General features: G+C 54.0%; 3 protein-coding genes across 3 annotated transcripts; all 3 read right to left on the reverse strand.

Annotated features, from left to right (window-relative positions):
* Positions 1–72: 72 nt before the first annotated feature.
* Positions 73–1,976, reverse strand: TUB1_1 (alpha-tubulin; the record flags this gene model as incomplete). The annotated part of the gene is made up of 7 exons (XM_053193095.1): positions 73–301; positions 360–783; positions 851–1,381; positions 1,453–1,528; positions 1,593–1,619; positions 1,757–1,797; positions 1,952–1,976. 7 exons carry the CDS (start codon positions 1,974–1,976, stop codon positions 73–75), a joined length of 1,353 nt encoding a protein of 450 aa, XP_053049626.1.
* Positions 1,977–5,890: 3,914 nt separating this feature from the next.
* N0V96_001873 (uncharacterized protein) lies at positions 5,891–6,541 on the reverse strand (the record flags this gene model as incomplete). The annotated part of the gene is made up of 2 exons (XM_065756357.1): positions 5,891–6,374; positions 6,534–6,541. The coding sequence occupies 2 exons, from the start codon at positions 6,539–6,541 to the stop codon at positions 5,891–5,893; spliced, it is 492 nt and encodes a 163-aa protein (XP_065615597.1).
* A 1,705-nt stretch (positions 6,542–8,246) lies between these two features.
* Positions 8,247–9,617, reverse strand: CIA1 (Cytosolic iron-sulfur protein assembly protein; the record flags this gene model as incomplete). Its single annotated transcript, XM_053193098.1, has 1 exon — positions 8,247–9,617. The coding sequence occupies one exon, from the start codon at positions 9,615–9,617 to the stop codon at positions 8,247–8,249; it is 1,371 nt and encodes a 456-aa protein (XP_053049629.1).
* Between the last annotated feature and the right edge of the window lie 5,192 nt (positions 9,618–14,809).

The following is a 14,809-nucleotide window of genomic DNA, read 5'->3' on the forward strand; positions in this document are numbered from 1 at the left end:
TGCGCCCCATAAAGAATCGGGGGGTGTTGCTGCGCAACTTGTTCCGCATCCAATCGCCAGGATATAAACATCTTAATACTCAGCCTCAAGACCCTCCTCGCCCTCGAGAGAGTCGGCAGCAACCTCCTCGTAATCGCGCTCCAGAGCAGCGAGATCCTCACGAGCCTCGGAGAACTCACCCTCCTCCATACCCTCACCGACATACCAATGAACGAAGGCACGCTTGGAGTACATGAGATCGAACTTGGTTGACAGGGCGGACCAGGCCTCGGCAATGGCGGTGGTGTTGGAAAGCATGCACCTGAAATGACTGTCAGCGACATACATTCTTACTCTTTAGGGATCATGGCAGGACTTACACAGCACGGCTGACCTTGGCGAGGTCACCGTTGGGCACCATCTGGGGAGCCTGGTAGCAGATACCAAGCTTGAAGCCAGTAGGGCACCAATCGACGAACTGGATGGTACGCTTGGTCTTGAGGGTGGCAACAGCGGCGTGGGCATCGTTGGGAACAACGTCACCGCGGTACAGCAAGCAAGTGGCCATGTACTTGCCGTGGCGGGGGTCACACTTGACCATCTGGTTGTTGGGCTCAAAGCAAGACATGGTCATCTCTTGGACAGAGTTGGCCTCGTGGGCGGCCTTGGCGGCCGAGATCATGGGCGCGTAGGCGACCAGGGGGAAATGAATGCGAGGGTAGGGGACCAAGTTGGTCTGGAACTCGTTCAGGTCGACGTTGAGGGAGCCGTCGAAGCGGAGGGAGGCGGTGATGGAGGAAACGACTGCGGGTCACTCGTCAGTATCCCAAATTTTTGACAGGAAGCGTCATGTTGTCATGGTAAAACTTACCTTGGGCGATGAGGCGGTTGAGGTTCTCGTAGTTGGGGCGCTCAAGACCCAGGTTGCGACGGCAGATGTCGTAAATGGCCTCGTTGTCGACCATGAAGGAGCAGTCAGAGTGCTCGAGGGTAGTGTGGGTGGTGAGGATAGAGTTGTACGGCTCAACGACAGAGGTGGCGGTCTGAGGGGCGGGGTAGACGCAGAATTCGAGCTTGCTCTTCTTTCCGTAGTCGACAGAGAGACGCTCCATGAGGAGAGCGCCGAAACCAGAGCCGGTACCACCACCGAATGAGTGGAAGACAAGGAAGCCCTGAAGACCAACGCAGTTGTCGGCAACACGGCGGACCTTGTCGAGAACCTGGTCGATGAGCTCCTTGCCAACGGTGTAGTGGCCACGAGCGTAGTTGTTGGAGGCATCCTCCTTGCCAGTAATCATGTGCTCGGGGTGGAAGAGACCGCGGTAGGGGCCAGTGCGGACCTCGTCGACGACGTTGGGCTCAAGATCGCAGTAGATAGCACGAGGGACGTACTTGCCCTGGCCTAGACACATTCCGCTTGATCAGTACAATACTCAACAAATGATCTGGGAGTTTGTCAGGCCAAGATCGTACCAGTCTCGGAGAAGAAAGTGCTGAAGCCATGGTCGGGGTCAGCCGCCTTACGCTCCTCGGTCAAGTATCCATCGGGCTGGTAAGAGAGTTGCACGTTAGGATGCTGAACGGAATGAAGACGAGACGTGTTGCAGGCTTACCTGGATACCGTGCTCAAGGCAGTAAAGCTATAGGGCGTTGACGATTAGTTTGTTTCCTTCGAGTTGGCGGTGCCAAATTTGTCTTCTTCGAGTAAGGCTTTGACAAGTCGTTTCCAACAGTCGACTCGGCGATATGGGATATCGAACAAACACGAGAAACATACCTCCCAGCAGGAGTTGGCGATCTGGCAACCGGCCTGACCGACTAAAGGAAGAAGTTAGCAGGTGTTAAAATGTCAAAGATTAAAGGGCCGTTATGGCGGGCGATTGCCGCAGGCGCATCTGGTAGCTGGGGTGAGGATGCGGTGAAGGCGGACGCGTGGGGTCGGGGAATCAAAACAAAAGTCGGATCTGCTTACCGTTGATGCTGATGACCTCACGCATATTGGCGGCAAGTTGTATGAGGGTATAGACAAGCGATTGAAAGAGGAGAGCAAAGAAGCAGGACTCGAGGAGGTGAGAAGCAAGCAAAAAATGTCGTCTTTGCAGCTATCACGAGAGGATGTCGGACAGGAGGTTGAAAAGGTTAGGTTAGGCCTGGCAAGTGCAAGGGGAAGGAATAATAGGTGCTGGGCTCGTGCTTGTGTCTTTTCGGTGGTGGACTGTGGACTGTGGACTGCCAACTGATGGTGCTTGCTGGCAGGACCGGGGCGCGGGAGACCTTGGGACGTGAGGTGAGGTGAGGTGGGACGTGGGACGTGGGACCGGGTCCCTCAGGTAGTCGAAAAATCGGGGTGGGGTAGGAAATTTGGTGCGCCAGGGGCCGTGCAGCCAGTCCAGCGAAGTTTTGTTGATATGAACGGGCCCAAAGTGGTAAGCGCGTCTGCCCACGGTCTGTTGTCGTTGGCGATGCTGTCCAATCGCAGGAGCGCACGACGGGAGGCACCGGGGATGTCTTATTGGCCCCCTGAATGGGGGGACTCGGCAGGTAAGGTAGGTACAGGGCAGCCTTGGGTAAGGTACGTATCTCGGAGCCTGGCACTCTGGGAAACATTGGAGAAATCGCTCTGCGGGCTAATCTGCCATTGGCAGGCAAGGTTCACCGCACTTCGCTGGTTCCAAAGTTCGAATATGGCCTGCTAGGAAAGTTGCCTTTACTGTGTAAGGTAGGTACCTCGAGGTAAGGTACCTAGGCATCTAAGGTCCCTTCTGAGGCAGGAGGTGAAGGAACACAACCCTTTTCAACGCAAACTAGGTATTTAATTACCATTAACACACAGTACGATACGAGAAACGTCGAAGCCGGGTTGGTCCAATTTTTTTTTTTCCCCCCAAGACGTGTTCCACGACGGTTAGAAATGGAGACCCCGGCCACGCCTTTCTGCATTCATGTATGGATACCTAAGCTCTTGGGCAACTAAAAATCGAACAGTCGTTGAAGAAACGTTCTCGAGAGGTCCGTCCTGCGAAACACAGAATCAACGTATCTGCAGACGAGGGTAGAGGCTAGATGAGGATCATCTTTTTCTGTTTGGCTCTGAAATGGCCTTCAACAGCCTTCAAGCATCAGATACCTACAAGTCCAGGCAAATGACGGCCGGTGGCTGAACCCAAACACACAAGAATCCCCTTCCTCCGGAGCCCGCATCCGTAACCAAGGGAAAGTCAATTAGTAAGGCGGGTTCCGCACCTCACCAGGCTCCAGGAATCCTCAATCGCCGAGTGGAAACAGGACCCATCGGCGAACCGTGATGGCGGTAAAACAAAACAGTAGCCTGGCGTTGTGTCAAAATGGGATTCGATAAAGACGTTTTGTTGTTTCATGTGTAGGTAAAGTACATAGAAGCCTAGGATCGAAGACAGCAGAAGGCAGAAAAGAAAGAGAGCGAAAAGAGGCCCAGGCAGACCAAGCCTCTCAGGCGTCCGTCCCAGTCCAGATCAAAACGTGCCAGTCAGTCCCGTCATTCTCCACCCCTGTCTCACATTCGGCTCGCCGAGTAATCCCTACCTACCTACCTATCAAACAGCTTCACTCAACTACATCGCTGATCACTATACGCAGTATTTACCTACCACCACCGCCACATCTCGTCACAACAAAAGTAACCCAGGCAGCAGACAGATTAACTCCTCAAGGCTTCCGAATACCTTACAGCTGGGACCTGCTGCCTCATCGCTACCTAGGTCAACAGACAACTATGCAGCTAGCCTTCGCCGCCGGCCTCACCCTGGCCTGCTGCCTCGATGTTGTTCGGGCCAACACCGAAAAGGTCATCTTTCTCGGGCCCGAGACGGTTAATGTTCCGGCCACACCACCAACAATCCAAGACCTTCGTTTAGACATCCTCACGCCCGATGAGTGGTCCAAACGGGTTCAATTGCCAGCATCTTTTCCAACGTCGGACTCTCCTCTGGGCACGACATCCTGGCTGCTGCTCACCAACTTGACCCAAGGCCAGCGTTATGAACTTCGAGTTTGTTGGTCGGCCACGGTGCGTTGTTCGGTGACCCTTCTTAATATCTGGCATTGAATTCTTATGATACCTATACAGCAACCCACTGCTTTCGCGCTCGACGTATTTGAGCTGCCCGCCGTGTGGGATACTCCGGAGCTCATCTCATCATTGGCAACTTACGCATTCTCCCGTCAGTCTAATCAGGACGATGCCGACGCGCACCAAGCCTTGCAAAGCAGAGGACGGGAGCATGAGAGTTCGCTGCTGTTTCTTCGGGTTTCGGCCTCGGCGGATTATTTCACAGACAACGACACACTCATGACCAAAGTCGAGCCCGTCAGCGTTGACCTGATCCTTGACCCGTTCTTGTTCAATGTTTTGCCACGATCCTTGGTGCCTACCGTCGCTTACATCGTACTCGTGGCGCTTTCAGCTTGGTTCCTATCTAAACGCATTCTCGCTTGGATTCAACCGGTGCTCGCCGCTGAAGGCCGGTCCACAGAAAAGAAGAAGAGGCTCTGAGCACGTAACTAATGCAACGCGTCGCCTTCTCCATGGATTCATCTCTTGCTCAAAACGAAAGGACCTCTAACAACAAAAATTCCATTGGGTACAAAAAGCCCCCGCGTGTTGCTTCAAATAATATCCAAGGCTCGTCGCATATCTCCCATCATCAAGCAGCAAGATTTGCAAAGGAGGGGATAAAGTCCGCTTTACCTGCCAAATCGGCATCCCCTGCGTCATTCTTGAGCATATCTTACTCGGGAAAACGAACGGCTAGGTCCGATAATCCATGTGTACTATTGACGTCGGAAGCCACGCCAGGTCTTACCCGGCTACGGGAGCACTCTTTAAATACACGCCTCTTCACAGGCATCTAGTAGTGGTTACCATAGCTGGGTTGTTGAGAAGGCTGGCCGCCGTACGAAGGTTGGCTGGGATAGCCCCCTCCAGTCTGAGGGCCCTGTGGACCGTTGCTGTAGGTGGCAGGGTTATATCCTCCGTATTGTTGTTGCTGTTGGTGCGGCTGGTGTTGCTGCTGGTTGTGCTGCTGGTTTGGCTGGGCACCATAGCTGGACTGCTGACCATACGAAGGGGCACCACTGGAAGGTGGAGGTGGGTAGGACTGAGTGTGCGACTGCTGAGAGGGCGCGCCGTAGGAGTTGTTGTGATGAGGTTGGCCTTGGTTTGGCGGAGGGGCGTACTGATTAGGAGGTGGAGCATATGACTGCTGCGAATGGTTCTGGCCCTGGTTCGGCGCAGGAGAGTGATATGAACCTCCCGCTGGAGTAGACGAGTGCTGGTTATGCGAAGACGAACCAGGTGGCTGGTAAGAAGTAGGAGGAGCCTGGCCGGTGTAGCCTCCGCCTCCGCCGCCTCCGGAGGCATTGTTGGAGTACCCGAAATCATTGTTGCCCTGGATGCTCAAGTCAGTCATGCGCCTGGCAACTGATTGTGTACTCTCTGACATACACCGTGACTCTGCTTGTTTCCGCCAAACATGGTTGCAACGCCACCCATCAGAGACCCAGCCAGACCACCTTGTTGTTGATGACCCGAGGACTGGCCGCCATGGTAATTTTGTGACTGGCCCTGCTGAGACTGCTTTCCGCTCGAGAGCAGGCTCGAGGCTAGAGAGCTGCCAATCTTGCCCAGTGAACTCTTGCCGCCCCCGCTGCTACTCCCATGACTGTTACCGTGCCCACCGATACCGTTCATCAATTGACTGGCAATGCCCCCAAAGGGGCTTGAGCTGCTTTGGTTGCCGGAAGAGGAGCCGTGATTCGAGTTCTTGCTGCTGCCAAGAAGCGCATTCATGGCCATGCTCTGGGGAGGGACCCAAGTCAGTAATCGTGTCTGAAAGCATAGCAGGAACCAAACAGCGGGCGGGAAACGGGCGGGCTAGAATATAGGGAAAGGGGGAAAGGAGGGAAAGGGTCGCATGAAACGTACGCCCAGTCCGCGATCGCCTGTCTGGCCGTCGATACCCCTCGTGCTGGTGGTGTCGGGAGGCATGGAGGGGTTGACGGGTTCGAGGGTGCCATCGGCGTGCTTCACCGTCTGGCTACCGTCAGGATGGGTGATGACCTCGGGTTGAGGAACACCATAGGGGTGGTCGGAAGGTTGAGCAGGTGTCGCGCCGGTGGGCGCGGCATCAGTCGGGGTCTCCCATTGCGAGACACCCGTGGAAAGCTGCACGAAGTAGTACTTCTTGCTCGCACCATCCCACTGAGCAATCCAACCAGCAGGGAGATGGGGCGGGGCATACGTGGGGCCTTCAGCGCCCGGTGAGGTTGGCCCTGCCATAGGAGAGAGTTCAGAGGTCGTCGTCGAGTCGATATGAGGCGCAAAAGAGAGCCAGAGGGCGGCGGGTAGAATGCTACGGCTGGAGGGGATCGCCAACAGTGGACGTGTGGTGTTGACAGAGACGAAAAGTGGCGGGGAAGGACAATGGTGCGGTAAGGTATTGATGAATCCAAGGTAGGTAAGTTAAGGTCTGGATGGATACCGTACGTCTACGGGTAGGTGGTGGGCGTATCGGCACTAATACATGTGGGTGGCCCCGGGGTACAGGCAGTGCAGACAGACTGGATTACAGCCCAGAGGGCAGCCCAGATTTAGGAGCCCAGGGTTTTATAAGGTAGAGATCCATTGCCAAAAGGGACTGAAAGGGGGGTCCATCCATTCATTGCTGCTGCGCTCTGACTAACTATTTACCCATTTCCCACAAAGAAGCCCGGGCGATATGTTCAGCCACCACATGGACTGACGCAGGCACAGACAAGTCTCGATTTTGTCGTGAGAGGGGCAAGAGCACAATAGCTGCTTCTGGGTTGGCTTGGTCAAGATAAATGACTGCCTTATCTCAATGTAAGGTGGGTAACGTACCTTTGGTGACCGGTTTGCGGTCAACATTGACGAGGGGTTATGGTACCTTAAGGATAACCCGGAAGATGTTGAAGATGACAGCAAGGAAATCGTCCCTATCTAGGTACCTCAAGGATAGAGTCCCAAAAATACCTTACCTACGGAGTACCAGACGTCAAGTTCGAACAGACTTTCTATGTATCTTCAATGTGATATGCGACAAGGTAGCCAAGCGCCAGACCTGACCAGCATTGGGCAACGAAAGGGAGCAGCCAGAAAGAAGTTGGACGGTCAGATTGAAATGAATTGCCTAGGTTCTCTCTGGTTAGGTACTCAGGTTGGGCGCCGGTGGAGTCGGGTTTGGCTGGGGCGTGGCAAAGCGACTGCGATTGCGACCATCTAAGGTAGGTAGGTAGGTATGACCGGGCACCTCAGGATCTAGATTCCTCTCCATACCTTACTATGTGTACTATGAACCTAAGGATATCAGGGTTTACAATGGACGTAGCAAATGAGCCCGAGGACCGCGGTAAATCATTTTGCAGCCTGCAAAATATTGCTGAACTGCGCTTCCCTGACAGCTAAAATTACAGCCCCAACAGAGTTGCTGAACGTCGCTGCTTAGGCTGTCTTCATCCTAGATGATATCCGACCAAGCCACAGTCCACGCATTTGCGGTGAGATGTTTGGTTGGTGGGCGGCCTCTGAAGCTTAGTTTGAAGCTTGGTTCTCGTCGCAGCTGCCCACCTAAGTTAGCCCGGGTATTTCGAGTCCAGGTCAAGCCAGGTCTGTGATTTCAGCCCACCAGCCACATATGGCCTTCACTGAGAGTGGCTGGAGGTTGCGGACCGAGGAAACCCCGGCCATCAACAGCGTACCTTATGACACCGACTCTACGGAAGCTCGAAGCACCTTCTATGTTATAAGAAAGAGTCGGATACAATAACAGACTGTCCGTGACGGCAGGAGCACAAACACAGGGAGAGACCCCATTCAGTCAAGAAACGATAAATGCGGGCAGGCAAGTCCTCGCAAAAACAACCGTCTTAGTGGTTACGGCGTGGGTTAGGTGGGATTCATTGCCTGGAACCTCAATGAGTGCTGGAAATGTAGATGTCGTAACGAGGGAACGCTGCAGCAGCACGATTTGAACCCGTCGACCTCACAGTGTCGATGCATCGTCGCTCGTTGACTAAGGCGTCGTCCAAATCATCAAGCACCCTCAACTCGAAAGCTCCCGAGTGTCATCGTCCTCGTATCATGTTCGCCAAAAAGGGTTGGCGGGGAGCCTGATGAGATCTCAATGTCCACGTCCTTTCAGGTGCCGGAAAGTTTCGTCCATATACTTTCAATATGCACACAAAGGGCGAATCTACCGCCCCAGCGTCATCTATAATATAATTACTTGCCAAGGCTTTACCAACCCCTCATCTCCAGTCGTAACCAACATCTCTTCAATGCCTTTCCTCTCCGAACCTGCGTCGTATCGTTTGCACCAGGTGATATGGTTGATCTCGTACGGGCCGTGGGCATTAGGCACCTCTGCCGCAATGCGCCACTTGCCTGATCCCACAGGCACATCATCCGGCTTTCCACCCTCGATGGCCTCATCTGTCTCCATCGGCACGACATCCCCGGCATCATTCGCCTTGCCTCCCTCGCTTTCGTCCTCCTGGTACACCGCGATGATGCTGTCGCTCCCCGTGCTAGCCACCAGCCCCGTCGTCGCGCTCCAAGTCGCCGAGTAGATATCGCGCGTGTGTGCCTTGGGCAGGATTGCCGTGCACACCCATTCTTCGCGCAACGATCTCCGCATTGTATTGGGAATGCCTCCCAGTCCTCCGCCGCAGCCTCCGCGGCCACCCGTTTCGTTCTCCTCGTCCTCGACTCGCAGCGTCCATATCCGTATTGTCTGATCCGCCGAGTAACTGAGCAATCTTGGGAAGGCGCCGTCATCTCTCGGCTTCTCCTCCCATTCCACACCCCATACGGTGCCCTCATGGCCCTCCAGTACCGACACACAGACCCATTCGCCGTCGCCATCTTCGCGCCATATGCGCACAGTGTTATCGTAGCTGCTGCTTGCGACTACGTCGGCGCTGTATCTCCTTCGCGAGTTGCGACCCGGTACGTCAGGGCACCACGCGATACCCTTCATATCACCGTTGTGCTCATTCAGCACGGCGACCGTCTCCCACTCGTCATCCCCCTCGGTGGCGCCCACATCCTCCCATATCCATACCGTTTGGTCTCTACTGCACGTGGCGAGATATGCGCCGGACGGCGCAAAAGAGACGCCTTTGATCTCTGAATCGTGGCCCTCGAGTACGAGAGTAAACTCCCAGTCCTTCTCGCCATCGCTATCCGCATCGTCGAGGGAGCGACGTGCCGTCTTGCTCAGGTCGGTTTCGAGTGGTTCCGCGGCGTTGGCGCCGTTGCCAGAAAATGGGAGTTCGCCGTCCCAGCGCCACAGTCCGGCGGTGGAATCAAAACTACCGGTGACAAGGCACAGCTGGTGCGGAGGGAGATTAGGTTTCCAAGCTACCGAACGGATGGAGCGGGTGTGGCCACCGGTCAGCGTGCTGTGGGAGGAGAGAGACGAGAGCGAGAATATCTTGACTGATTTGGAATATGCGGTCGCGATGAGAGGGAGCGTGGGGTGAGGTACGGAGCACCAGGCACGCTCGTAAAGATCGGGTGTGAAGGGCGTGAGAGGGAGGACTTGGACCGCCGCTTTCGGCGCCTCTGCCGACGGACTCATCTTGATAGCGGGGTTTTTGTGAGAGAGAGGTCTTGATGGCGGCCAAAGAGGGTATGCGCTTCAGATGCAATTCGTAGATGGAAAGACTGCTGGATTTCGAGAGACAGCGTCAGGATACTGTGGTAGATTGGCGCATTGAAACACCACCTTTCTGGGGGTACAATTCCTCAAAAAGCCCGCCGTTGCATGTGAGTAAAGTATGAGTATGATTTGTTACAGTGCAAGATTATCAACCACTATCAGTGAAGAGATATGTACCTGATGCTGATTGATAAAATCAATACCCCTCCACAACCCCGGCGGATTTTTCTGCAGTGGATGGCGGGCAATGAATGATTGACTGGGGGTAATGTGCCCCGCGTTGTTTGGGTCCATCAGGTCAAGCCCGCCCAGGCGATAGAGGTTCGGGCAATCGTTGTTCCTAAGGTAATCGTACCTTGGTTGCCTCGAAACCTCATAGCCGCTTCCCGCCCCGCCTACGTACCCTAGGTAATTACCTCCTTACCTTACTGTTGTAAGTGTACATAGATACCGAAGTGTTCGGACCCGAACATCGGCCCCATTTGTCTGACCCACGTCCGTGCATCCCGGGAAGTTTCCGTCATTCCATTGTGACCCTCTGCCGCGCTGTGACTCTGGGAATGGAATTAAGTCCGCTGATAATAGCTTCTTGACCAATTCGTCGCCGAACTCCTCACAGCAGTCACTCTGATTGCGACTCTCAGCGCTTCCAAACCAAGATTGTTTGAACATTAGGTACCGACCCGAAGTTCACTTCTCTCTCACACCCAGCCAATCTCAAAAGCTTTATTGTAGGACGGAGGGCGGTTTCAGACAGATGATACTTAGACCAGTAGGACACAGAGAACGAATAGATGAGCCATGCCAGGCAAGTAGCCCGATTGCTATCGACCATTCTTCCCTCTGCAGAGCCACGAATGAGTCTCACAGGTCAAGACAGGTAAACAACAAGCTTCTGCTTACTGTGCAACCAAGACGTTGTTTCCACGGTCATTAAGCAGCGATGCTCACCGTGAGATGCCCTTTGGAAACGATCAATTAGCCTAAATTCTCCTGCCTTTTTTCTCATCTCTCTGGTCTGTTATAGAAGCAAAGGAAACACCAGAGGGGATATCCAGCTTTATGGAGACCTTGGAAGGAACCTAGTGGAGGGCACACATGTCTCAAAGCTCGGCTCTCAACATCTACGTCGCCTCGCAAGCGACTCAGGACGCCCATCGTTGGACTACATGAGTCATGGTGGGTGGTACATTTTCTTAGCAGCGCAAGACAATCAGTCGATCTCAATTGTTCGATACGTCAAAGAGAAGCGGCCCGTTACATTGACAAAGACAACAAGAACCTAGCCCTGAGGTTGACGTGTGGACTGATCAAACATCAGGTCATGTGGAGAAACTAGGTAGTGAGCTAGACTTCAGCCAGCCAGACGCCGGAAAAGATGACATCCAGATCGTAAACGGAAAACGGAACCCGAACCCTAGATATTTCCCCGTCAAACGTATAGAACTGGCGCGCCGACTTGTCCGTGTTACTTTCTCTGGTCAGCTGACATCCGGTGTGGTGAAAGGGGCACACTCTAACTTGAGCTCGTCCGACTGTCGATCGTTGAGACGGCCACGGTATCCGGCACCATTCAGAATTCTGCGCGCCCCCCGGGTCGATTGTTGCCAGCCGTGCCAGCTTCGCACCCTCCTGTTACTAGCTCATGGGACAGACTCTCGGATGAACACACCTTCTCTTGAAGAATCGGATCCGATGGCTGGCGGGAGACTACTTACAACGCCTGTGAAGCGTTCCAAAAATCAATCGTTCGCGTGCTTCACGCCTCCAGTTTGACAATCTTCGGATCTGGTTGGTTATCACCCCAATCCGACTAGGTAGGACTTGACATGGTGAGAACCTTTCAACTTGAAGAGGCTAGAAGGGAAAGCCTTGTGCCCACGCAACACCAACAAAGTTTCGCCCTTGCCCATCCTGTCAACTCCCCTCAGATCTAGCGCGATCAGATCAGGAAGGGCTGGCCACAGACAGTCCGAAACGTTGACGGTCGATAGATTTCCTCAGGGCCCAGGTAGCATACCGGTCGACTAATCGCAACAACCACATGGCAAAAGGGGGGCCGTACTATCGCGTTTTAGCTAGTTTCCAGGCTTGACGGCGTATGCTCACCGGTTGATTAACCGAGGAAAGTAAGCAAATCCTGACACCTTTGCGATTTTGGAGTTCGGCCATCGCAAAGAGAAATTCAACCTGGTGTCAAAGTGGAAAGCCGATCGTTTCCGGAATGGTCGCAACATAGGTAGCATGGCGCAACAGAGCCGAGCGCAGGATGGGCATTCCACGGATACTTTGTGCGCAGTATTCGGTGGGTGATCGCTCCTCTTGGAAACATCGATCAACATCTTGTAAGTAGGGGTGAATAAGCGAGATCAATGTGGCAGATGAAGAAGTGACAGAGGGTCATGGAGAACTTGGAAGAGTGACGCAAGGGGGTCCTGACGAGAAGTATGCGGCCTGCCGCCCAGTATGCTGGTAATACTACCTTTTGCCCAACCGCAGCTGAACCGCCAACCAAGACATTGGAATCATCGTACCTTGTTAGTCGATTCTGTACGTCGTCACGTCGTGTCCTCCGTCGTGGCTTTTTCTTTTCTCTTTCTCCCTACGTCTTCCTTAGCTCCGGCTCCGTGTCGGCCACATGGGGCCAAAGAGGATCACTAGCTAGGACCACATTGGCCCATGTAATGTCATTGAAACAAAGGCCAAGGTTCGGCGGGACCTGGACGATGGATGTCTGAGCAGCGAAAGTCTCTTAATGGGCGGTCAAAGTTGGGACGAACTGCTTCGTCTGATGATGCTCTCAAGAAGGGTTATTGACAGCGGATTCTCTGCGTCCAGGGGATATTTTCACGTCGATTGTCAGCACAAGTGAGTAGACCCTACAGGTAAGAGAGAGAATGAGGCCACTTCGAGTCAAGTAGTAGGAGTTGACTTGCAGGGATGTTGGGCGGAGCGAAGTATTCGGACATCCTCTTTCATCTCAGGAAGCGTACTTAGTTCTCTAGGCTCGAGCCAATCGTTTCTCATGGACTCCCGCTCCCTTACTTCTGCCCTTCCGAAGTTCTGGTGTTTCCCCAGAGCTAGGGCCACAGCAAGGTTCAGGGTCGAAGAAACTGTGTTCCCATAGCAGCATGGCGTCTGTAGATGCCAAGCTGACGATGCACCCCTTGCTCTCTCATCACCTTCCACTGCCTATTTTTTGTGCTGTGTAGGTTAGGTTACTGGACGCTCAGTCGAATAGCCCTGTGCGTTGTTCAAGAAGGGGGGGGTGAGCGGTGACGGTGGGCCATATGTGCATCTATGGCGCTCACTAGTGTCGGTTTGGTGTAATTCAAGTCGATCCGGGACCTGTGTGCAACCAAAAAATAGATGTCGCGATTCGCGAAGCCATCGGCGGCCGCCTCTTCCTGTCAGACTGGACAAGAAAGACCCTAGGGCAGATGTAAACTTCGTGGCCCCAGCGGCGATCCCAGGTTACAAACGAAGACTTTAAATCTTCGAGTTGTCGAAGTTGGAAAGGGATTGGAATTCCAAACCGGCCTAGGCTACGGGATGTGGCCATCCCCGTTGAAACGATATGGATCGAGGCTAGCACTTGACGTGTCGGGGAAGCGCAGCCAACACAGCACGACGGTTGGCTGAGAAATTGGCGACTCGTATAAGGTAGCTGCACAAACGCGCTTCTCCGGGTGCGCGGGCTTACCTAGCTGAAGCCTCATACTGCTCGGAGGAAAAAGAAACTCGCGTTGGATAAGCGAATCTCACCCACGGAGTGTCATGTTGATGCCCACACATCACGTCTCCGTATAGCGAATGAGCTTCTATCGCGGGACTCTTCAGAAAGTTCACAGCCGGATGATACTGTCCAGTTCCGACTTCGCACCCCAGCCGGGCCCCCTCTCCTGGTTTCCGTCCGCAGGGATAAGTGCAGATCATCCTGCCATCTTCCGTCTAGGTCATCCCAGCAACCGTCGGCGATATGCGCATAGCCTGATTGCTCTGGAAAGGTTCTTCATCGACGAAAGTTGTGATTTTGCACGAATGGCTCCCGAAGTGTGGCTTTCGGTTTATTGCGAAGCAGTAGGTACGAAATGTGTCTTCTTGTGTGTTTGTCGCCTTGGGGCTGGTCGTGCGGCATAGAGCCACGCCCAAGCCAAGTTTCCCGAGCCAACCGTTGACTCGAACACGCCGAGCCGTGTTGTAGAGACCAATCGGTCTAGTCGGCGCCTCCCAGGTAAAGAAATACTCGTGAAGGCCACCTCGGTTGAACAAGACACTGGTTTTCTGTTCAATCAAGGGCGATGAGTGAACCGCCAAATTCCTCCCTTGACCCTGCCATGTCTCTCATGCCGCTGACTACCTACCGTCGTCTCGACGTCTCGAGGTCCGTCGGTCCATAACGTATGCATTCGTAGTGGTGGGGTACTTGGAGCTGGACGGTACTGCTGTTGGAACTGGAGAGGCGTCTCTTCATGCGTGTCTACGACATGTTCCATGTAGCGACCAGCTAGCTGAAAGACTTGCCAATCCCTACGTTGTGCTAGCCAGAAGTGGCTGGAATGCCGTTTCTTCTTCCACGTCTCATGGTATTCAAGTGGAGATTCGCATAGGTTAAACTGTCGTCTCTGCTGTCAAACTCACCGTCCAAGTCAAGACGGCCGGCACAGAACACAGTCGATTAACGATTTCTCTTTGGAGCAAAGGAGCGGCCAATTTCCTCACCGGCGTCGAGGAGGGCCACACCCCTCCCGACCCGCTACAACAAATAACTAGCTCATCGCGCACTAAGATAGGTCGTCACGAAGAGCAGGTGACCGAGAACGAAGGTCCGAGCTGGTGGCTGGATAACAACTTTAGTTGTTAGTCAACTTTGGAGTAGACTAGAAAGAGGCTTGTTCTGATCTTGATCGGCTCGGCTGCCCTTTACCGACGAACCACCGCTTCTCGACCCATTCGACGTCGATCAGCTCAGGCCAGCCAGGAACACCCGGCCCTTGGCCAAGCGTGGCATAGGTACATCGGCCGAGTCTAGCCTCGTCCCCCAAGCTGGAGGCCCAGGAATAGCTGCTCGTCTTCACGCCCAGTAAGGGTGAAGAAGAGAAGAAAGGTGG

The sequence above is a fragment of the Colletotrichum fioriniae genome (assembly GCF_027942845.1).
Source record: "Colletotrichum fioriniae strain IMI 355084 chromosome Unknown scaffold_1, whole genome shotgun sequence".
Taxonomy (NCBI): Eukaryota; Fungi; Ascomycota; class Sordariomycetes; order Glomerellales; family Glomerellaceae; genus Colletotrichum; species Colletotrichum fioriniae.